Source organism: Quercus robur, chromosome 12 (assembly GCF_932294415.1).
Source record: "Quercus robur chromosome 12, dhQueRobu3.1, whole genome shotgun sequence".
Classification (NCBI taxonomy): domain Eukaryota; kingdom Viridiplantae; phylum Streptophyta; class Magnoliopsida; order Fagales; family Fagaceae; genus Quercus; species Quercus robur.
The window spans coordinates 38878576-38903886 of NC_065545.1; the positions used below are offsets into that span (position 1 = coordinate 38878576).

Here is a 25311-nt window from a genome sequence, read left to right on the forward strand (position 1 = left end):
TCAGGAATGATTATCTTGTAAATAAATACTCCAAAAAGTCTTGATTATCCACAATTTTGTAGTTATCTAATTATCATTTTTTATTCCCATGCAAGCAAGCCTATTTTTAACACTAATTAACAACTAATCACAAAATTATTTAATTAATTTTAATTGCTTGACCAATTAGAATTAATTTAAATTAATCATTTGTGGTTGGTTCTATCCAAACAAAATGCATGCAAACCGTGCAAACCTGATCATGCAATATATTTCAATCCAATGGTTCGATTTGGAATCAGGCACACCATCGCAACTGTTAGAATCTCAAGATCATTTTTATAATATGCAATGAATGAATTAATGCATGTAATGAAATTATGATTTTTTCAGGTATATGAATGGTCACTCTAGCCATCTTCCTTGATTAAATTATGCATGCAAAATTGAGTGTCTACACCTTAAGGCCTGAGGGGTGGTGCCGCGGTAGCACATCGAGGTGAGGACTCAAGGCCAAGTGTCGCAAGTGAAGCAATGTCTAATACAATCAGATCGATCTTCGATCTCGTTGTCACCAATGCTCGGTGTGCTCTATTGCTCGAGTTTAAGGCTCGATGACCGATGTGCTTTGTTGCTCGAGTTTGAGGCGGAGGCGCCATCACACCAATGTGCTTGGTCCGTTGGTCGTTGTCGTTGATGAGGTTTTTTTTCCTTTAGTTTAGGATTTCTGATTTCATTTTTGCTTTACCATATGAGCAATCAGCGAACGCGTATTGGGTTTTGGTTGGGTTTTTTTTTTTTTTTTTTTTTGAGAATCCGTTTGGGTTGGCCCGGTTGGGTATTTAGTTAATAAAAATTTAATTATTTTGATTTAAAAATCTTTTTGGGGTTAGTTTTGTTTAGGATTGATGTTGGGCTTTTTTTCCCTAGGGTGGGCTTACTATGTTACAATTTTTTTTTTTTTTTTTCCAGATTTTAGTTCAAAATTTTTTTGGGGCTTTTTCTTTTTGCTTGAAAGTAGAACAAATAATGGAGCAAAATTTAATTTTACTGACATAAAAAAAACTGGGGGTGTTCTCAAATATTTTTTGAAGGGTAGACAAATAAAAATTTTTGTATTATTATATATAAAAAAAATTTTCAAGTTAGGGTGGTACTAGGACCACCCTAGCCTGAACGTGGCGCCGCCCCTGACTAGAGAGAGTTTGAAGCTTCCAATGGCTACTTGTGGGGATCATCATTCTTTATCATTTATTTGAAGATACTAATTGTTGACAACACAATTTGTATTTTTATATAAGTAAGTGCAAATGCACCAGTTGATGCAAAAATTTTGTAAATTTTGCAAAAAAAATCTACTTTTTCTATTTTACACATCTATTTTTACAAAGGGCAAAACTTAGATACAATACCTTAGATACTGTACCTTAGGTACCCATTTTAAAATTCAGCCACTTGTCTGACTAAATAACTCAATTAACGGTGTTAACACAGTCCATTTATCTGTCTCTTTCTTTTCACTTTTGTTTTCAGTTTCCCAAGATGTTAGATAACCCATGAGAAAACCCAACCTCTTTAACTTTTGAATCTCTCAGACTTCTAAATTTTTAAAGAAATTGTTGTGAAATTTTAAAGTACTCGCAAGTATACAAACCGTACCGAAGTATAGTTTGACAAGAACGAGGTCGAACCCACAGGGACTTGAATGAACGTAGGAAAATTAAATCAAATCTTAACCAAATTAATCCTAATCTAGTTTAATAAAAATTGGTTGTTTTGAAATTAAATGAACTAAGCAAATAGTTAAACTAAGCAAAAGATATAAAGCAATAAAAAGATGTAAATAATCAAGGGAAAGGAATTAAGGTTTTGGAATTCACCTTGTAAGTCATATCAGCATATATTTATGATCATTAATTTTTCCCAACCACTACATGATAATCTAGAAATCAATCTTGCTATCATGGTAAATATCATCATTAAAACTTATGTTTAAAAATCTAAAGCATGCTCTCCTTTGCTTCCTAGGTATAAAATCAAATCATCAATTGTATCTGTAGCCAAACAAATCACAAGATATATCCAATTCTAAAAATCGAATCATAAATTGTATCCATTGACAGACAAATCACAAGCGATATCCAATTTTATAATCAAGAATTAATAAACCAAACATTCAATTAATTAAGACAAATCCTAAACCATGAGAAAAACATGATTGAACTCATATCTAGAATCCCATCTTAGTCAATTGATATGAAGCAAGAACAATTTAAATCATTAAAGAACAATTATTGTGGGAAAAATCAAATCACATAAATATTACTGATAATCCTTAACAAGGTTTCATCCTCAACCCTAATTATAAATTTAGCTACTCACAGTAATTTTAAGAAAACACAAAACAATAAAATACTAAGCATTAAATTAGACAAATAAATAAAACTAACTATCATGGAAGAAAACCAAAGAGGTAGCCACAGCCGCAGCTCTCCATGCATTCAGCCCTCAGCCCTAGCACTAGCCTCTCTAAATTTTGCCCGAGAGAGCCTTTAAATAGGTCAAGGAATCCTATTACAAGTTGAATTCCTATTTGGAGAAAATCTCAGATTTTTAGGCTTCACTTAACCGACGATTTTGGCCCATTTAAATTCATAATTCTGACTTTTGGTAACTAAAAAGTTGTAGCCCTTTAAGTTAAAGTTCCAGCCCAATTTGAATCATCTCAATTGGATATCTGAGCCAAAAGTTATGCCAAAAATACTAACTGATGTGCAGGCTGGAATCCTAATCCGAATTGGACTTGGATTTGGTGCAAATTTCCTTTGATTTCTTGCTCCAATTGGACTTAAATTTAATTAGGTTGGTCTTTTCTTGAATTCATGCCAGTTTGGATGTAAGTTGGCTTGATTCAATTGGCCTAGCCCCACTTTGCATGTAAAGCCCTTGTTGCCTGCAACACAAAGATATTATATAATTAGTCACAAAATAATATAAAAGTAAGGCTAAATATGTAGATATGTGAGTAATTTATTGTATATATTTCATGCAGGCTGGAATCCTAATCCGAATTGGACTTGGATTTGGTGCAAATTTTCTTTGATTTCTTACTCCAATTAGACTTAAATTTAATTGGGTTGGTCTTTTCTTGAATTCATGCCTATCTGGATGTAAGTTGGCTTGATTCAATTGGCCTAGCCCCACTTTGCATGTAATGTAAAGCCCTTGTTACCTGCAACACAAAGATATTATATAATCAGTCACAAAATAACATAAAAGTAAGGCTAAATATGTAGATATGTGAGTACTTTATTGTATATATTTCATGCACATCAGAAATCAAGATTAGAAGAACAAAAAGGTTGACTTAATTATGTGCACTGCGTTGTCAACTAAAGGTTTGTTGCTTCTTGTCTGTGGCTAGGGACATAGTTAAAGAAGCAAAGAACTTGAACGAACAATGAACAATTTCATGTAATCACAGATCTATGAATGACCATACCCAAAAATCCCATGTTTGGAATCCAACCAAAACCATCATGTCCTAACAACCAAAATAAACCCAATCCCCCAATCCACATAAAATCAAACGAGGAGAGGAGAAAAGATAAATTAAAGGAAAACTAAAGAACAAACAAAGAAAAAGAAGAGGAGGAGGAGGACGATTGGCTGCCACCGCATCATCGGTGTGCTTCCGATGGTTGCAAAGCTTATGGGTTTTAGGCTTTTAGCCTTGGGTCCTAGGCTAGACTTCAGCGAGAAGGGAAAACCCAAAAGAGACTATGAGAGTGGCTAATAGTGGCCTGTTGTGGCCGCCCTTGACAGTAGCCATGGAGATTCAGTGGTGGAGAGATCTTCAAGTTTGAGATGAGAGTGAAATGATGGAGGTATATAGTTAATAGAATTAGAGAAAGAGAGGGTGTTAACACCATTAGCTAAGTTATTTTAATAAGACAGGTGGCTCAATTTTAAAAGGGATACTTAAGGTACTGTATCTAAGTTTTGCCCTTTTACAAAACACCCACATTAGTTTGTCTATTCTACACATTTATTCAATAAAATATTCATTCTTTTACAATTTTTTATTATTTCCTTCACTCTTCACACTTATCTCTTCTCTTGAAATCCACTCACACACAACCCAAGCCACCATCAACGATCAATCCACCATCATCAAGCATAGCCACTGCAGACTGTGCACCATCATCAGGCTCTCCCTTCACCCACTGATCAAACAAAGAATAAAAATCATCAAACCCCAAAAATCATCAAAATCATCAACACCATCAAAACCTTCAAAAATCATCAACAACCAAGATCAAGAACTTGAATTTTTAAGGTTTCTCTAACCGAGATCAACAACCGCGCATGACTTTTTAGTCTTTTACCCTGTGCTCCCTCTGAAGTTGTCAAGTAGGCTATGGTGTTTTTCTGGTTTGGTAAAGTGTACAATGTACCTATACTCACTCAAATTGTCTCTCTGGCTTTGTTATTGGTCATCAAGTCGTCGCTGAATACGTGGCCCACTTCAATGAAACACGATCTGTGATTGTTTATGCTGTCTGGGTTTTGATTTGGGAATTGGGGGATGGAATTGAAAGAAAAAAAAATACCAAAGCCCAAGTCTTTAAAACCCTAGGTTGAGAAGGAAAGAGGGGGAGTCAGTGAAGTGAAAGTGTGAAAGAGAAAGACCCACCACAACTGATCTCTGCCACAGTTGATCTCGGTCAGATCTCTCCCTCTCTACGTCTCTATTGTGTGTCCGTGTATGGGTTATTTGATTTTCCTTTGAGTTTTTGGTTGGTTTATTATGTATTGCAATCTTGTAATGGTGATGGTGGTGGTAGGTTACTGGATTGGGTGGTGGTGGGTTGCTGAATTAGGTGGTCGGTGGTCGATCAGTTTTGTTCTGTTCAGAGGAAGAGGGAGAGGGAAAGAGAGAAGTCAAATGGAGAAAGAAGAGAGGTGAGAGAAAAAATATATAAAATAATGATATGCACAGCTACAATATATATGCACGGTTACTGTAGCAATTTTGCATAAATGCACAATTTTACACCCACTGATGTGGGTATTTTTTTTTGTTCAAAATGTGTAAAATGAGTAAATTTTTTCTATTTTGCGAGACTTTGCATCAATTGATGCAGTTGCACTAATAATATTGTACTTATTAGAGTGTCATTTTGGAGTACTTTTGCTAAAGTAGCCACTCATCCCCAAAAACCCATGAAATCCATACTAAAACTCTTATTTTACCATTCAAAAAACAGTCATTCACTGTCAAATCACCCTTCCATAGTCATCATAAACCCCTACCATTAGCAAATTATTACTCTTTGGCTCCATTTGGTGGGGCGTTTTCTAAATGAAAACTTGCGTTTTTTATTTAAAAAAACACTAGAAGCTATGCGTTTGGCATTACGTTTTTTGAAAAATTACGAGGGTGTTTGGTCATTGATTTCAAAACATATTGTTTAGTGTTTAAACACTAAACAATATTGTTCAAAAACAAAAAAAATATGTTTGGTCATTGATTTCAAAAAGTATTGTTTAAAAAATATTGCTCAAAACATATGTTTAAAACAATAGTTTTTGAAATAAGCTTGGGACTGATTTTGAACAACAAAAACCATTGCTGAGTGGCATTTTTGTAATTAAGTTGAACAGTACCGGTCAGCTTTTTCACCCACACAGACACAACCCGGCAGCATTTAAACAATATTTTATATTTTTTTTTGTACTTTGCCGATTTAAAAAATATTTATTTTGTACTTTGTTCAGCTTTTTTTTACCATCTAACACACACATACCAAACACATATTTTATGTTTTTGAACACTGAAACATGTTATTTAAACCATGATACCAAACACATTTTTTTGTTTTATAAACACTAAAAACATGTATTTCAATAACACTTTTTAAACTACAATTTTCACATCTTTTTAAACAATAATTTTTGAACTCTATAACCAAACGGGCCCTACGTTTTTTAAAACTCTGAAAATTCACGTTTGCAAAGCACAACGGTGGATAGCTTTTTAAAAAACCAAGTAAAAAACGCAACTATCATAGTTGGTTGAAGCTTGAAATTCCTAAAATAACCTCAAATAATAATGTCTTGCCTGCTACCTGTGGGCGCAACCTTGCTATCATCTATCTCCTCTAGGCCTTGTCACTATCTAATTTTGCTCGGCTTTGATGAAATTTCTTCTCTCTAGCTTTTTTCATTAACTGAATATTTTGGGCATGCAAAAATTGGAGCGCAAGCAAAAATTACTTTGGTATGGGATGAGGTTGTGGGTGACGCAAAGAAGATGACTCTGGAGAAACTTGGATGCAATTGAACGATTTTTTTAGAAATTACTAAGGTTAGATGCGGACCATGTGATTGGCAGTAGAGGATTTTTGTCCAGCTACCCAACAAGTGAAGGAGAAGAAGCTTGAGGTAGTAGGAGACAGACATTGGGAAAGATAAAAATTAGGTGTCCTTGTGTAATTTTTTATTATTATAATATGGTTCCATTTTATGGGACGTTTTCTTATTATTGAATTATTAAATAAAAAATATATATTACTACTCTTATTATTATCATTATAGCATAGCCTGTCGTGTCCTTTTTTGTAATTTTTTCAAAACAACAATTTTAGAGCAACATGTTTTACCAAATGCTCAAATGTAACTTTAAAAACTGAGTTTTCAAAATGCTCATTTTAAAAACGCTATTTTTTGAAAATGTACCTTTTAAAACAACTTATCCAAACAGGCCATTGAACACTCTTGTGTCATAGGCATAAGACCAAGTACATTTGTTCCTTTTATTTGTATTTTGCATACACCAACTTATTTGTATTTTGCATACACCAACTATTATTGACCACAATTCCCTCCAGGTCCCCCATATGTCATGGCAATTTTCAAATTTCCACCTTGATTTCCCCAAGGTACCAAGTCATATCCTACATTGCTAATGGTCTTATCCATAATAATGGGGTCTATATCCAATAAATTGTATGCTGGACTGACAGATTGCATTTGTACAAAATAACTTGATTCTTTCAAAACCCTGCTTGGAAAATGACCATTCCCCATCGGTGGACACGGCTTATTTATATTCCTATATGCCTCGCCCCCAAATTGAAAAAAGCGAGCCTCATTGGCTAAGAGAGTGAAAATATTTTTGGGCCAATATCCTATTTTTTGATTATCCAGTGTAAACCACCAATGACCGCTTGTTTTATCCTGCATGAAGTATAAGAAACGTCAACAAATGAGAATATTTTGATACTATAAGTCTTAGATGTTATCTTTAAAATTTAGAAGAAAAAATCATTGAAATGTGAAAAATTTAACTAAAATAAAATGAAAATGACTTTGATTAAAATGAAAAGCATTATTAGAAGCAGCAAACAAATTAGCAGTCTTTTTTGCAGCAGAGTGTAGGAAAGCAAATAATACAAATCTTTTGTACCACTTTTTGTGTTCCATTTTATGTTCTACCAATTAAAACTTGCCATGTAAGCTACTATTTAATACATCTACAATGCAACGAAACATGCATTTGATACTTATTTATTAGGTGTGTAACCAAATAATAGTATGTTATGCAAAATGGAAAAGACAATTACACAAAGCATAAAGATTTACAGGGTTCCAAACCCCAAATACACCCATAAAGCTCTCTCACTGAAAGCACTAAACACAAAGGCACTTCCACAAAATCTAAACTCCAAATACACCCAAAGAGTTCTCTCACCAAAATCACATGAAGAGAAATCTAAATTTCTCTAGAACAAAGTCACTGCTTAATCTCATATTATATGAGAGAGAGAGATTTTAGGACAAGGTCTACTAAATTGACCAAATCAAAAGCCAGTGACATAACAATGCGATTTTGTGGGTAGGGATGCAAAGTTGTACAAATAGTAATAGGACAAGGTTTTGTTGCATAAGTGTGCGATTGTGCATGTGAATTGATGTCATAAGCATCGCAAATTGGGTAGCTTCATATATGGATTTTTTTGTGGGTAGGGATGCAAAATTGTACAAATAGTAATAGGACAAGGTTTTGCTACATAAATGTGCAATTATGCATGCGAACTGGGATGTCATAAGCATCGCAGACTGGGTAGCTTCAGATATATATGTTAAGAATGAACAAAGTTTCTCTCCAAACTAGTTTGGAGAGAAACCCTTCAAACTTATCATATATTTTTATATTGAATGTGAATTTTGAAAATCTAACCGTTGGATTGCATGTTCTTATTATATCATTCATGCTTGCAAAATTTTAAGATCAAAAATCAATTGCTACGTCATCAATCAAATGTTAAAATTTCAAGTTTTTATTATCTAAAATTGTGAATAAAAAAAATAAGTTTATTGATCGAATAATAAATAACAACTAATTTGAAAGAAATTTGATATGCATGTTAAGAACATAAGGAACACATAAACTGCAGCGGTTAAATTTTCAAAATTCACACCAAAAAAAGAGATATACGATAACCTTGAAGGGTTTCTCTCCAAACTTTGTTCTTTATAGTACTGGCCAAGGTGTGGGTGTATGCATGCTACCGGGCTATAAGTATAAAGTAAGACATGTGTATGCTTGGCCTGGGCAATTACTGTTACCAATCAATGCAAGCATATACATACTAGAGCCAAGATTTGTAACATGTGGGCAACATGGAATTGAACCCAAACTTTAGGGATGAGATTTGAGAGTGTTTATATTTTACACCTTGAAATTTCAAAATTTAGATTTTACCCATAAAATTTGAGAGTGTTTGGATTTTACATTCTCAAGTTCAGAGTATAAAATCCAAATGCCCCTAAACTTTATGGAATAGAATCCAAACAGCCCTAAAATGTTGGGGGGTAAAATTCAAATTTTGAAACGTCAGGGTATAAAATCCAAATACCATCAAACTTCTGGGTGTAAAATTCAAACACTCTCAAACTTTAAGGGTGTAGTTTGCAATCTAGCCTTTATTTTATTTTTTGTACTTATTATGTGGTAAAGCAAAAAAAGGTTCCAGTGTTTTTTTTGTAACGTTTTGTTTGTTTCGATGGAAAACTTTGTGTAAAGATAATTTTCCGTGTTTTCCAGTATTTGGTCGCATAAAAAAAGATAAGTTAGAGGAAAATTATTTTTGGTCAATATAAAAAGTATGGCTTATTTTTAGAAATTTTTTTCCATTAAATTTTTTTGGAAAACAACTCTATCTCACGGTAAGCTAAATAAGGGAAGTTAGGAGGGTTATTTATTTATTTATTTTTTTTTAACTCATTTAAAGTTACCATCAAACATTGGAAAATGAGATAGTTTTATAGAAAATGCTTCTTGAAAAACGATTAATTTTCTAGAAAACATCATTACTGAAACAAACAGAGCATAAATTGATTCTATCATTTGCGCTTTCACTTTCTACCGTCAAACTCAAAGTCTATGTCTCTGTTTTGGTGAATCGGTTGTGACTATAGAGAGCACACTTAGTGTATCATAAGTAAAAATTTAAGGTAAAAAATAAATGCATCCAAGTTTTGAATCTTTCCTTTATCATACTTTCTTTTATTAAACAAATTCTCATTGAGTGCTACAAAACAAATTCTCATTGAGTGCTTCAATGTCAATCAAAAAGTACAAACATTTTCGCATTTAAGCAAAAAATCTTTGGTTTAGTATTTTTTTTTCAATAATTATAATATACATATAATTTTATGAGAAATTACTATCAATGTGATTGTTTCCACTTTTTTTTTTCTTGGTCCATAGGATTGTCTCTTAGGTATTTGGGCTATTTAATGAGACATAGTATTCTCTTTTCCCTTCAACCATTGTCTAATGATATAGGTGTGATTCGTTATGTTTTAAAAAAATATATTGGCTTTATTAGTAAAGTAAAATGACATCTATGAGTTTATGTTAGCTCAATTGGTAAAATATCTTGTTAGTAAATATAAATTCGGAGTTCAAACTCCGTCAACACCAAAAACAATTTGTTGTCTTGGCTTGATGATAAAAAACAATCATTATGAAGTAACCGTCATAAGTTGAAATTCTATCCTATATAGAAAAAAAATGACACTTACAATTTTGTTGAAGTTCTATTAGTAAATATTTTAAATGAAAAATAATATCATAAATGATTTATATAATAAAAGAATGATGTATCATAGCATGATTTCTCACTTTAATGGACAATGTATTACCTGAGCTATCAAAATATCAGTAACGAATTGTTGTCCTTGAAATACAGAAATATTGGCGAAAGGCGAACCAGGGTGAAGACGAGGATGCACTTGTACAAACCCAGGGCATTCAGAATTGAAACAACCAGTTTTCCCAAAGTTGTCTACCTGTAAACATATAAGCGAAAGTAGGGATATATTCATGAAAGTACTTATAAACACTATAGGTAAGAATGAAAATGATTTGGTTCTTACTGTCCAATATGTTGTTATTCGTGTACGACTATCACCGTATAACACTGGATCCACCTATGAATGTCAATACCATGATATAAAAATCCTTTCTAACAGTGTAATATGGAATATAAAGAAAGGTTATATTATTAATGACATCAATCTATGTATATTGAACTGATTATTCAAGAGACACAGAAATACATTTTGTCACTTACTGCCCAACCGGCTTGTATGCTTTCAAGTCCATTGAATTGTCCCTTTTGAACCCAAATTTGAGCCATACTGTATTGGCCCATTTCCACACTTGGATTTTCCAAAGAGATGATCGCCCGAGCACCATGATTAATTCTATTATTCGATTTTGTGTGATATGTAGCAAACTAGAAACCAAAAAAAGAAAAGATAAAAGAATTAGCTTATGAACTACATCTAGTTTAACATAATTGTGCCATCAATAGCCACCATTTAAATACTGTGAATTAGAAAATTATATTTTATTAATGTTAAAGTTCCCCTATAAAATTCAGTGTTTTTATCATTTTATGTCAATACATGACATACCAAAAAAATTCATTTAAAGATTTGACAATGTTAACTAGGAGGTGATACTGGTAGGTATAGATTGATATCCAGAGAGTGGAGGGTGGTTACAAAAATTTAAAGAAACAAATAAATAAGAGAACATTGCATTCGAATCGTAGAATGCATGTTAAATTTTGAAGATTATAATTATTGAGAAAAAAATATACCTACAAGAAATTTAATTATTTTTTATTTTAGACTAATGATGTTCTACATTATAAAGCATTTGTAATGCCAACTGTTAAGAGTTTTATAATTCCACTAACACCTTTTGGCCTTATAATATTAGCTAATGATATATATTACCTGTAAAATTTATTGTATGCTATAGAGTTTTAGCATACAATTTACCCAATTATTATATTCACAAACTCAAACGTTGTTGATTGTATAAGAAACAAATGATGCTTTTAGGACAGCCTCGTTTATTCATAGTCAAAATCCAAGTTTTGTCTTTAAATTGGATTTTTTCCATTATAGACAGGTGGTCACTCATATCGTATGACATGAAAATGATATAGGTTAGGTGAAAAAAGTGCCACTAAACCACAAGGTCTTTTTTTTTTTTTTTTTTTTTTTTTTTTTTTTTTTTTCTCTCATCAAAAAAACCACAAGGTCATTGAAATAGAAAAGAAAAAAATAAATAAAACATAAGAATTTGAGCACGTACGGAATATTCCATTTAAATATATTTGTGTTTTATAGTAATAAAAAGTGAATATAAATAGTTAACTTACTTGTTGGCTCGGGTTATCGTCTGTAAAATTTTTAGAATGATATTTTGAGTGAGAATACTCATTTCTTAGGTGACTGGATTTAATCTTCATAATAGGTACCATTCCTGGTGGACAACCTTCATCTTGAAGGCCAATTTTGGAAAATTTACCAATTTTGGTGTCGTAATTATTCAGCACATTTCCAGAAAAACTTGGAGCCATCTGTAAAGTTAAACTAATTGCATGTTAGTTTAGTAAACAATAAAAGTTAAATCTAAATTGGTAAATACAAAATACACACCCAAAAAAAATAAAAGTAAAGAGAGAAAATAAAAATGTTTACTTAGTACAAGTCACAGGTATCTAAGCAATATGTGCAGAACAACATTAACTGTGGAGACAAAGACCATAGAAAACTAGAAATCACAATAAGATACTGTTCTCAAGCAAATAACTTGAATCTTTTTGGCTATCTGAATATTTCCAACATTTGCTATTGGCATTTTGGGCTGTGAGAGCGAAGGCCAAACCAACACAACCCAAATTGGCAACTTTGTAAGCTGTCCATTTGAGGTTTATTCAAAGTAATAACTCTAAGTCTTTTTTTTTTTTTTTTTTTTGAGACAAAAAAAAGGAGACTTGCATGTGGCAGTCATTGTCTCACGCCCCACGGTACAGTTAGGTAAGCCCATGGGTAACTCTAAGTCTTCAATTGAATTATTTGTACATTAAAATAATAAGAAAATGGGAAAACTGGATCCAAATAATTTTATGAACTAAGTTGGAGGGAATTTTATTTTTGTGAAAGTTAATTTTAAATGAAGTTTGGTAAATTAAGATAAAAATTAATTTTATTTTCTATTAATTTAAATGAACTAAAATTCTATATAATTAGAATAAAATAAAACTACTCAGCACGAATTAAAAATTAAATAAGAATAAAGTAATTGTAATAAAAAAATTATGAACAACGGAGAAGTAATATAGTTCTTTTGAGTGAGTAGAAGATCTAAATTTGATCGAGAGGACGTTAATGATATTAAATAATTAGATTCTAACAACTATAAAAAGTAATGACATTAATTTAAAAATTAATTGCTTTCATTAACAATTAATAAGATACTATTTTGTGGGTTCTTGTTAACTCAACTGGTAAAGTCTCTGATGGTTTTATAAGATATCTGGGGTTCAATCCCCGCCTACATCAAAAACTGATTGGTGTTTTGGTTTGATGATAGATGATAAAGAATGTTGTAGGGGTGTTTGCGGTGTGGTTTTTGGCCATTTTAGCATAGCCTTTTGCGATGCAGTTTAGCTGAAACTATAATTACATTGTATCTTATTTTTGTGGTCACATGTGTGGTGCGATGTATAAGATGCGGTACGAACGGTTTGAACTCGGCATATTTTTCAAATTTTGGGCTTTTCCTACCTAGCCCAAAACTAATTTTTCCCTTTATTTTGAACCAAATTTTAAACTATTGAGCTACTTTTTCTTTATTTTTGGCTGGCTTTCTTTAGTCAACACTTGCTAGAGTTATCAAACTTTTTTTTTTTGAAAATTAAGGTTATTAAACTATTAATAATATATTTAATATTAAAAATAAATAAATATATTAATATATAGAGAGGGTGTGGTGCGGTTTGTGCGATTTTCTTATTATAAAATTGCAAACTGCACTGCATCATGCGATGCGGTGCATTGTTACTTGCAGTGTGGTGCGGTTATTTCATTTTATGAGTAGTTTTTGTGCGATTTTTGTGGTTTGTACGGTTTGGTGAACATCCCTATTTTAGAGTGTGATCGCTAATTGTTGAGACTTGACTGATAAAATGAATTTTAAATTTATTTTAATTTTATGGTAATAGAATTTTATATTTGTAGTAGAATTTGGAGATACATAATTTTAAGAACATAAGTTGTATCATAAAGTATATGATTTGAAAAATGAAACATCAAATAAATTTATTGCATCATACATACAAAAAATACATTAAAAAAATGACAAACTATGATTTTTTTTTCTATAAAATAAGGCACTCACGAATGATAAATTTGCATAGTCTACCAATAATCTATACAATTGCTACCATTAGGAAAATTATCACTCTTTGCTATCCACTATTTAGGTGTTCCAAATTATAAATTATTTAAAAACTTTAAGTAATACGGTCAAATACATAAAATTAATCATTTTCGAAATTCTAACTTAACCCTGAGGAGTCAATTTAGCAATTTCTAAGGTCTCATGATATCCAAAACTCCATGTAATAACTTAGTGTGTGTGGGATGGGGGGACTGTATATTCTCAAAGAAATATATAGATACTTGAAGAGGTTTGAATACTCTCATTTGTCAAAAAAAAAAAAAAAAAAAAATCCTAACTTTAGGGCTTTATTTACAAGAAGTTTGTTAAGCAGATATTGTGGAATCCTAATTATTTAGAACATTATTTTAATTTTTAGAAAAATAAAAAAATAAAGGAAAACAAAATATGAGAGATCAAGTGGTGCCTGAATTTTGTGATTCTTAAGTAAAGGATGATCAAAAGCCGGTTGCTTGTATATATCCACGCAATCAAATTCACGGTCATCTCTTTGCTGTACAAGTGAAAGAAAAAAAAATCAGTCTTGGATCTTTGAAATAAAAATGGTTAATATAACAATAGATTTTAATATATCTGAAGCAAGTAGATGAGAAAAATAGAAAATTGACTTTAGTAATCTAATTTATTATATTTTCCTGCTAAATTTGTAAACAAATTCTTATCAAGAAATGCATGCCTGGATTTTCCTAGTGTCAATTATAAATATGCTTATTACCATTAAAACTATATCTGTCTTATATGTCATTGATGGTTTGACATCTCAAATTTTATTTCTATTTATATATCAAGGCAATCTTACATTTGGATAATTATTCACTCTCTTATCCAAATAGCTTGTGTTAATTGTTAGATCAATAAAAATAAATACTAATGCTCCGTTTGAGTAAAATATTTTTTGTATTTGACAGTATCTGTTTATTCCTATATACTTAAAACAAAAGACAAATTTCACTGCCTTTTTCTACACACATATGATTTAGTAAAAAAATAAAATTTTAAAATTATAAATAAAAATATAAATGAATAATATTGTTTGTTATTTTTCTTGAAAAAAACCTTCATATATAAGAACTTCAATCAAAACAACATAATTATGCAACTAAATTGAATTATTTATCGAAATTTGTAATTTACTTATACATACCACTATGTACTTTTTTTTCAATTATTCTTTATATCAATGCTTTTAGATATTAAAAAAAAAACCTTCAACGAAACGAAACATATACATATTTTAAGGAGAAAATGGGCTTTTGCCCTTTCTTTTTAAAATATCTAGCAAAATGCCCCTAATTAGTTTCAAATGTATAACTCAGTTTTTGGAACATCAAGTTATAGCGAACGTGGACTTAGAAAAAAAAAATTGGAAATCGAGTTCCATGTAAAGTACTCAAGTTCATGGAACTCGAGTTTCAGAAAAAAAAAAAAAAAAAAAAAAAAAAAAAATTTACTGGATTTTTTTTTTAAAAAGGGCAAAAGCCCATTTTCTCCCATATTTTGAGCATGATTTTTTGCTTGTAAACATATAAAGGTCTCACCAGGAATAAAAACATTGTACAGTATTTGAAAACAATCTCTAAATACGATATTAGTTTTTAAAAACTTAAATGTAAGTACCTGAATTGGCTTCACATTGGTTATTCCTTCTCCAACAGCTTTGTAGCACAAACAAAGACTTAGAACTACTAAGAGATGTAAACCCATATTTACTCGTAAGCCAGCACTCAACATACAATATTACCGTCCTTTTGATTCATCTTCCCATGTTCCTAACCTATAAATACGTGTTGTAACTTACTAGACATAAACCGAGCCTTGTTTGGTAACTATTATAAGCAATATATTATTATTAGATTTAATGCTCACCCCTCCCCACCCACCCCCCCCCCCCCCTCCAAAAATAAAAAATCATTAGGAAAATATTAGTTGTTTTAGTTATTATAGATTTAATGGTCATTACAAATATAAGGTCACTTCTTTTGTTGTTACCCGTTTTAAATACATTATAATGGGTAATTATTGATTACTCCCGGATTACCATAAATGCGTACTCCCCCTCTTACATGAATTATGGGTCAGGAGTACGGGAAATTATTGTGTAGTCCTGGAGTACAATGTCAGCATGCTGACCTTGTAGTCCCAGCCAATAAGAGCATGCCAGCACATTAAAACTTGTTTATTTCAGCAGGACTACCAGCTCTTGTTAACGTTTGGAAATTTTTAATAGGGGCACTCCTTCAATAAATTCACGCATGCCCTCATGAACTCTCAGTTAAAAGGTTTGGGCCCACATCAATAAAATAAATAGGGTTCTCAGTAGAAGACAAAGGCTTAAAAGCCATAAAGAATATTGACAGCAACATAAGCTCTCAATAGAAGACAATGGCGGACAAAAAGGAACAAGTTACGATTTTTTTTTTAGTTTCAAGTAAAACCATGGTAGAAATACTGGACTTAGAAAGTGATAAAGGTATATTTTGTTTTGTCTTGTTTTGATTTAATTTATGTTTTGGAAGAATGTTTAATTATTTGTGGTGATATATTTGCTCTCAAATAAAACTCTATAAATCCTTGGAAACAAAGTTTTTAATAGGTATTTTCACAAACATCATCTGTGCATTTCAAAAACAACATTAAAATCAAATCAAATATAAATCAGCCACATTTGGGCTAGAGAGAGAGATGAGAAAGCTTTAAGATAGGAGGTCACATGGACAAGCATAGCTGGTGGTGGTGGTGTGGGACTTGGTGGCTGATGCAACCATGGAGATTCGGCCATGGGTGTCCCACAGAAAAGTATGGTAGAAACAGGGATTTTAAAGTTTGGTGAAACTGAAGAAAAAATCAAGAAAATGAACAGAGAAAGTGAGCTAAAGAGAAGAGAAAAGGGAGAAAATGGAGAGAGATATGGATTCTGAAATTTGCAGCACATTAATTAAACCTAAATCTGAGCCCACCATTCACGTTCCCAAATTTTGAATTTGCTTTCACCGTTTCATGGTTAAACAGATGTTAGGATCATCAACACGGGCTAATGTGGCAATTCAACTGAGATAAGCAAGTTTTAATGTGCTGGCATGCTCCTATTGGCTGGGACTACAAGGTCAGCATGCTGACCTTGTAGTCCGGGACTAGGCAATAATTTCCCCAGGAGTACGTATTAGTATTCTATAATTTTTCCAACCTACTATCCATTTTGGATTAACTTTTCAGCTGTTCCAAAATTCCCTTAAATACATTTTTTTTTTTTTGGCAAAAGGGAAGATATGTTAAGTAAACTACGTGGCTATGTGTGAGCACACCTTCTCGCGCCTGACTCACGCTGCGTGGTTTGTCCCCCTTTGGGAAGTATGCCTCATCTGAATGGATTGGTGGCGGAGGAATTGGGAGTCGCCACCTAGTTTAGGTCTAGGAACCAAATTGGGCCTTTTAGTATTTACATGCATAGATCTGTATATCAGATTTTTTGGTATGACTTGAGAAAGTGTTAGGCACCCAAGACTGTCCCGCTTGTAGACTGGCCTCCATTATGTGTTGCTAGGAGCCTAGGACATGTTTAAATAAAGAGTTTATTAAGAGAACTCTAATCCTTAACCTAAACATACATCATTCACTTAAAAGAATAACACACACAACATGGTAAAGATTGCATCACAACATTATAGGAAACAAATAAAAACAGAAAAGGAAACACGTTAGAACAGAATTAAAAAGATATATACTAAAAAAGAAAAAGATAACTATTAAATTACACACATAAGGAAAGACTACAAAATAAACCTAACATGGAAAAAAGACTAAAACAAACATGGAAAACAATTAAACATAAATAATCTATATATAATATAAAAGCGAAACTTTTGACTTTTTGTTGACCGCTCTTCATTGTGTCACGTAGCTACATAAATTAATGTCATATATACATTTAAAGGTTATGACCTTTCAATAGACACCTTTTGGTATATCAAATTTGAAGGTTTATGACCTTTCAATAGGCACATTTTGGTAAATATATTACAACCTATTATATATATATATATATATATATGGGTTAGGTTCAAGTTACACTTGGTGTAACTCTAAGCAATGTTGCACCTTCTAATAACTTGTTATTAAATTAATATTTTGAAAATCCATCCGTTAAATTACATGTTCTACATGTTCTTAACATGCATACCAATTTTCATATCAATTGGATGCTATTTACCATTTATTCTATAAAGTCATCTTTTATGCATTATTTTAAACTATAAAAAATTGAATCTTAACAATTGATTGATGACATGACTATTAATATTTGATCACCTTGAAATTTTGCAAGCATGAAGAATATACGAAAATAATGTAATCTAACGGTGGATTTATTAATATTCGCATCCAATTAAAAAATATTGAGTGGTGTAACATTGTTTAGAGTTACACCAAGTGTAACTTGAACCCAACCCTATATATATATATATAACACAAACTAAACTAGAGATGCAACATTTTGTCTCTTATTCCTTCATACAGAAATCCGAAAAATCACGTTTTTGCAAATTTAAACAAACAAAGGTATTAAAAAAAAAATGTATAACTCACTCCTCCCTCCCTTAAAAGTTATCATGGCTTTTGAATGGAGTTGTGGTGTTCCTTTGTGTTAGAACCCCTTTCTCTCTCCCTTGTGTGTGTGTGTGTTTGTTTCTTAAAAAAAAAAAAGTCTTAAAAAATAAGCATGTTAGAAACCCTAAGTACTAAACTAAGAACCACATAAAACTAACCTATAATCATGTTAACACAACAAACAAGAATCATAATCATTAAACAAAACAAATATTAATATTCAAGGTAACATCACTTAAATAACATGTTAATATAACATAAGAATAAAATAAAGACACAAGAACAAATAGAACCGATTATATCAACCCAAAATCATATTAATATATATATCAAAATAAATAAATAACATCAAGCATATCAAATATAGAAAAGACTATATTAATAAAGGCAAAAACACTATTTTGGTCCCTACATTCTAGGGTCACAATCAATTTGGTCCCTATATTTTTGTAGCAGTCAATTTGGTCCCTGTTATTTTTAACTTGTAGTCAATTTGGTCCATATCGTTAACTCACTAACAGAAATTCCTATGTGGCAAATGGTGTGCATATGTGGCTTCTAAAATAATATTAAAATTTTTAGTTAACATAAAAAATGCCAAATTAGCTTTAAAAAAGCAACAAAAAAAAAAAAAAAATCCAAATCTTTCTCTCTCTAACCTCTCCCTCTCTTTCCTCTAATATCTCATTCTCTCTTCCCAACCGCCATCGCAACCCCACCAACACCACCAGTCTAGCCACCGCAATAGGCAAACACGCCACTACCTTCACCACTTGTAAAACCCTTCTATCCCTTGTTCAGAAATGGGTCCATGGTGGCCGACCCACCCACATCCACCCCTTTCAAACCCAACAACTTATATGGGTTTTGATTGTTGTTGTTGTTTTGGCTAGATCTCTCTATTACTCACTCATTGACATGAGCTTAGATTTATGGTTTTAGCTGGATTTGTGTAAGAAAACTACATAGATCTATGGTGATGTTGGCTCCAAAAATAGGAGTTTCGAAAGCAATTTTTGAAAGTGATGCTTTAACTATGAATCAAGCCATAAACTCTGAAAAGAAGTGAGGTCAATTAATCATATTATTCAAGGCTTTCCGATTTGCCAATTTCCAACACCTAGCTAGAGAATAACAAGGTAGCTCATAAACTAGTATAAATGGCCTAATGAACACCAATACGCAAATTTGGAAGGGTACAAAACAAGGGAGTCAATCTCATATTGGAGGCTGTACCGGTTTGACTAGTGAAACTATATATTTCGGTACCTGTCAATACCGGTATACTATTTAGGTTTACTGCAATTTTATATATATATTATAATAAATATAAAAGTTTACCATAAAACATGACCTCAATTCAGAATAAATTATTCATGGTTTTAGACTTTAGCATCAACAAAAAAACAAAAAAACAAAGAAAAAATACAAAAGACAGAAAACTTAATTGTTCATTGCATACTAAGAAAACAAATAATACTAATAAGTTAATGCAAGTAAGTTACCATTCTGCCCTTACAAAAACTCAAAAATTACAAAACTAAAGCTTTTTTCTGTACCGAAAGACATTGGCGTTTCGATACCGGTACATGAACTGGTACGGTATCGACCACCTTGGTACAAAACCATTTGGGGGTATTGCATGTTCTACAATCTGTACCTTCTTTGTCTTTCTAATTAATGTACTTTCATCTTTGAATTGAATGAAATTTCAGTTTGGAATAAAAAAAATTTTTGATCTGATCTTTGATTTTTTGAAGAGAGAAATAATCGAAGAGAGATAGAGAGTCAGTTGTTCTTTTTGTTTTCTTTTTGTTTCAAATTTTTAGCTGACATGGCACTTTTTCATCTTTGATTTTTTAAGTCTATGATGTGTACTCTGAATATTCAAAATACACATCATAGACTTTATAGTCGATCCAGATTTAGGGAAAGAACATGTGCTACAGAAAAATTAGAAGAACAAAAAAATAAAAATGCCATAACTTTGTGACTAAGCTAAGGTTGATTTTTTTTTTTTTTAGAATCAAGCTAAGGTTGATCTTAAAGACTTAAAAGGCAACAACAACAGCCCAAAAAAATAAAAAAGAAGTATACTTCTAAAATGGAGAAAATGGGCAAATGCCCCTTTAAAAAAAAAAAAATCCAGCATTTTACCCCATTTCCCAAACTAATTAGGGAAATGCCCCTCTTTTGAAACTTGATTTTCTCAAAATCGAGTTATGAAAAAAAAAAATTTTAGGAGCCCTATAGTGGCGTTTTAAGGAGCCTATAATGACGTTTTAAGGACCTATAGTGGCGTTTTTTAACTCGATCTCCATAAAGTCAAGTTACATGCAATTTTTTTTTCTTTTTTTTACCTATAACTCGATTTCATGGAGATCAAGTTACAAAACACCACTATAGGTCCTTAAAATGTCACTATAGGCTCCTTAAAAACGCCACTATAGGGTTTAACTCGATTTTGAGAAAATCGAGTTTCAAAAGAGGGGTATTTCCCTAATTAGTTTGGGAAAGAGGGCAAAATGCTGGATTGCTTTTTTAAAAAGGGCAAAGGCCAATTTTTTCCCTCCTAAAATTGCTCAGGAGGTACGACGGACAGAAGAGAAGAACAGCTAAAATAAAGAAGCAAGGCAATAACGCAGATCAAAGCAAAGGGAAACGAAACAACAAGGTAACACACACAACTTATTTATCCTTTACATACCTAGATTTTTATATCTGCACTCACCTACTCCCTGTGTTTACATTGACTTCACTTAAGTGCACTCCTTGATAAAAAAAAAAAAAAAAATTCACTTGCACTCAATAACTAATGCTCTAAAAAGAGAAAATTGACGTATATCAGTACTATCTTTCTTTTCTTGCGATTTTATTTCAAACGATATTCCAATCCCTTCCAAGCTTACTTTAGTTTTGAGCAGTGCAATTTGATTTTCAGGTAGAACCATGATCACCAATTCACCATGATCACCATAGTCCATTTCCACTACCACCTTTCCCTTAGCCATTTATAGGCCCTCGAATCCCTTCATCACCAACCCCATTGGTTATGATGATGCCGAAAAAATCACCAGTGAGCCACACGGTCCTCACGTGCTCTTGACAAGAACCTGTACAACACAAAAACTGAAGACCTTAAGAGGAGTACCGGTGTGGTACCGGCCAAATACCCTCCAACGGTCAAGTTAGAGAAATATCTTGTTTACAACTCTAGAGTACTAGAGCTGGGGTGAATTATGCGTACCTTAGTTGATGAGGGTATTAACGCTTTTATACTAGTAGAGGGTTGACCTCTCTTCCTTAGACTAGAAGTCTTTTCCTTATAGGAGTCTTCTTTGGGCGTATTTGGCAGAATCCTTTCCTTATAGGAATCCTTTTAAGTAGCGCCAAATGTGGAGAGCAAGACATTTCCTTATATATGCAATCATGAGCAGCAAGTAAACTTGCATCAGGGTTGTTAGCTTACCTTACATCCTTCAGCCTTACTAGTGTCTGCCCTCAGGTGTGTTTTGCGAACTCCCTACACTTTGTTTGTTGACACCTACTAATGGAAGCTGACGGTTTTACATGTAACAGTCAGCTTATGCCTTATATGAGTAAGCATTATTTTTATCCATATTCACTTCATCCCTTTTCATTGGTGATTCTAATATTGTAAATTTATCCTTATCACTCATTAATACACATATCCCGTGGGATCCTTTCCTACCTTCAGCTTTCTCCCTGTCTAGGCGTAGATGCCAACAGGTCAGAAGATAAAGTCGTCAGCTTAATGGCTTCATCTTTTGTGACGTCTTTAGCTTAGAGAGTGACGGCTTCATCTTGCGTGAAGTCTTCAGCTTAGAGATTGACGGCTTCATCTTTTGTGAAGTCTTCAACTTAGAGATTGACGGCTTCATCTTGCGTGAAGTCTTCAGCTTAGAGACTGACAGCTTCATCTTGTGTGAAGTCTTCAATTTAGAGACTGACAACTTCATCTTTTGTGAAGTCTTCAGCTTAGAGACTAACGGCTTCATCTTGCATGAAGTCTTCAGCTTAGAGACTGACAACTTCATCTTTTGTGAAGTCTTCAGCTTAGAGATTGATGGCTTCATCTTGCGTGAAGTCGTCAGTATGCATAATAGAGCTGACGGGTCTTTGGAGATCAACAACAACTTTTATTTTCTCAAAAAATTCCCCTTATCAGGTTACATATAGTTTGCAAAAATGGGTCTTTGTCCCTTTAATTACAATCCATCAATCATAGCTTCTACCAAAATTAACAATGTCAAGTTTGCACCTTATACTACATAATCAACTTCCCCATTTTCTTTCTCCACCATTTCTTCAATTAAAACTATTTTCATCCACTCTCATCTCAGCTATCAACTTTAACACCTGCCACAAATCAGCTTTGACCATAGATAAATCTACTTCAACTATGCTTAGCACTATGCCATGCATTGGTTGGCTATTCATTTTCCCAATTGGGTTTTTGTGTGTGTGTGTGTGTACAAATTGTAACAAAACTTGGACCTAACTCTTCCCTAATGTCGCATAAATATTTCCAAATTACAGTAGAGAGGCACAATTTTTTGTTACCATATGGTCAAGTTGTTTTTCATTGACTTAGAAACAAAACGTGTCCAATTTGAAGTTATATGGAGTTAGCCTTCGATTCCCCAGTGTGTCCACACTTTGAATGGATGAATTGATAAATAAATTAAAAAAAAGAAGAAGAAGAAGACATTAGAGAGAAAGAGAGGAAGGGACCTGCTAGCCACCAGTGGTGGTGACACCAGTAATAAACACCATCAGTAATGGTGGTGTGGTGCACATGGTTTTGAAATGGTTTGACCGGGAAAACCTCAAACTATTAACTCTTGCGGTCTGTTTAACATCAAGAACCGTCTTATGCAAAAAAAAGTAAGGACCCGTACGAATCGTGGTCCGACCTAGCAGCTCTCACAAGTCCATTTTTTTAAGCCTTAAACGGCACCATTTTGGAGTTAAATCACTACGTCTTTTGTTTTTTTCCCTGTACGACGTCATTTTGGTTCCTCAAAGGGTTAAAATAGAAACTAAACCCTCAGTCTTTCCTTAAGCTCACTCTCTCAAATTCACCTCACTACTTCAGTTGCCTCACTCTCATCTTTGCCCTTTTTAGGGGTGTGCATAGGTCGGGCCGAGTCGAGTTGAGGGGATTTTTTGACCCAACCCACTATGGTGGGTTAAAAAAAATTCAACCCATCACATAAGTCCAACCTAACCCAACCCACATAGGTCGGGTTGGGTTGGGTTGAACCCATGGGTTGGACAACTTTTTTTTATTACTATTATTATTAAATTGAGCAAAAAAAAAAATATATCACACATGCCACCTGAGTTGATAAACAAAATATACATTAATATATGAATTAATATTCCAACTCAATTATACATTAATATATGAACTAATATACATTATTATTGGCTTTTATATAGAATAGGAGGAAGAGCTGGTTATTTAAAAAAAATTATTAATTATATAATATATTTTAAATATATATTAAATATATGGGTGGATCGAGTCCGGTTTGGAATTTTATGAGCCAAACCTAACCTGACCTGCTATCAAAACAAATGTTATAACCCAACCCAACCCACCAAGCCCTAAAAACCGACCCATCCCGGTAGGTTAGGTTGGGTCGAGTCGGTTTTGGCGGATCGGTGGGTTGGCTGCACACCCCTAGCCCTTCTCCATCGTTGACCACCGTAGTACTCAACTCAAATCGCAGCTCACCTCAATCTCATCTCTGCCTTTCTCCCTCGTCGGCCACCGCACTCCTCTGTTCTAGCTTGATTTCATTAATTAGGTAAAATAAATCTTTTACATGTGAAAGTTGTGATTTATTCTTGTTTGTTCTGGTTGAATTTTGAGAGTACATATATGTATGTGTTTGTGAATATATATAGCTATATGTGGACTTTCAAATGTGTATTTGGATATTTGGGGTCATGGTTGTCAAAATCACGATCTGAATCGTAAGATCGCACGATTTTATGATCCCACCTCACCAAAGCATTTAGGGTCGCACTAGGATTGTAAAAATGGTAGAATCGTATGTAGGATCATATAGGATCGTAGTAGGATCATATGGGATCCTACCGATCCTACCAAAAACAAAATATTTTGGTTTATTTATTTATTTATTTATTTTTATGGGATAAATCTTTTGTTTTGATGAAACTTTAAGGGTTTTTATATTTTCATGTTGTGATGGTATAACTTTATTTTTTTATTTTTTTTTTTATAAAAATATGTAAAACCTAAACAAATGTTTTCTAGATTCTAGTTCACTTGTAATTAAAATGAATGAATGCTTCATCATTTCTAAGTAAAGAATTTGATGTTGGCTTTGCTGCCTTTTAAGCTATAATGTTGTTAAATTTGTTTGATCAATATACTAATTTATGTTCTAATATTACTAAAATATATTTTTATATATAATTTTATTAGTTATGCTTGTATTTGTATATTGATTGATTGATTTTTTTGAGCATGTTCTTTAATTGTTGCTGAGTGGTATAACTTGAATAGTTGAGTATGAAATTGTATCTTGATGTCTTTTGCAACTCTAGTATACAAATATATAATGTCTACATAGATGATGAAATGGATGATGATGATTAGGAATTTAGGATGGTGGTTATAAAAATCTTAGAATGGGAATAATTAAATGTTCACTTCACCTTAATATTCATCTTGCTTTTGGATTTCATATTGTAGTTAGCTAGTTTCCATTTGCTAACTTATTTTGGATTTCAAACTTGGAACTTAGAACTTGGAAAATATTTTCCATATGTTTTGATAAATATTTTGGTATTTGGTTGCTAATTAAACATTTATTGAACTTTATAGATACATTGGG

At 32.5% G+C, this 25311-nt stretch overlaps 1 protein-coding gene across 1 annotated transcript; it reads right to left on the bottom strand.

Annotated features, from left to right (window-relative positions):
• Nucleotides 1-2859: 2859 nt before the first annotated feature.
• LOC126708486 (uncharacterized) lies at nucleotides 2860-21429 on the bottom strand. Its single transcript, XM_050408279.1, has 7 exons — nucleotides 21328-21429; nucleotides 11829-11930; nucleotides 10626-10790; nucleotides 10429-10482; nucleotides 10195-10341; nucleotides 4114-4205; nucleotides 2860-2932 (listed from the first exon to the last, which is right to left on the bottom strand). The coding sequence occupies exons 1-7, from the start codon at nucleotides 21427-21429 to the stop codon at nucleotides 2860-2862; spliced, it is 735 nt and encodes a 244-aa protein (XP_050264236.1).
• Between the last annotated feature and the right edge of the window lie 3882 nt (nucleotides 21430-25311).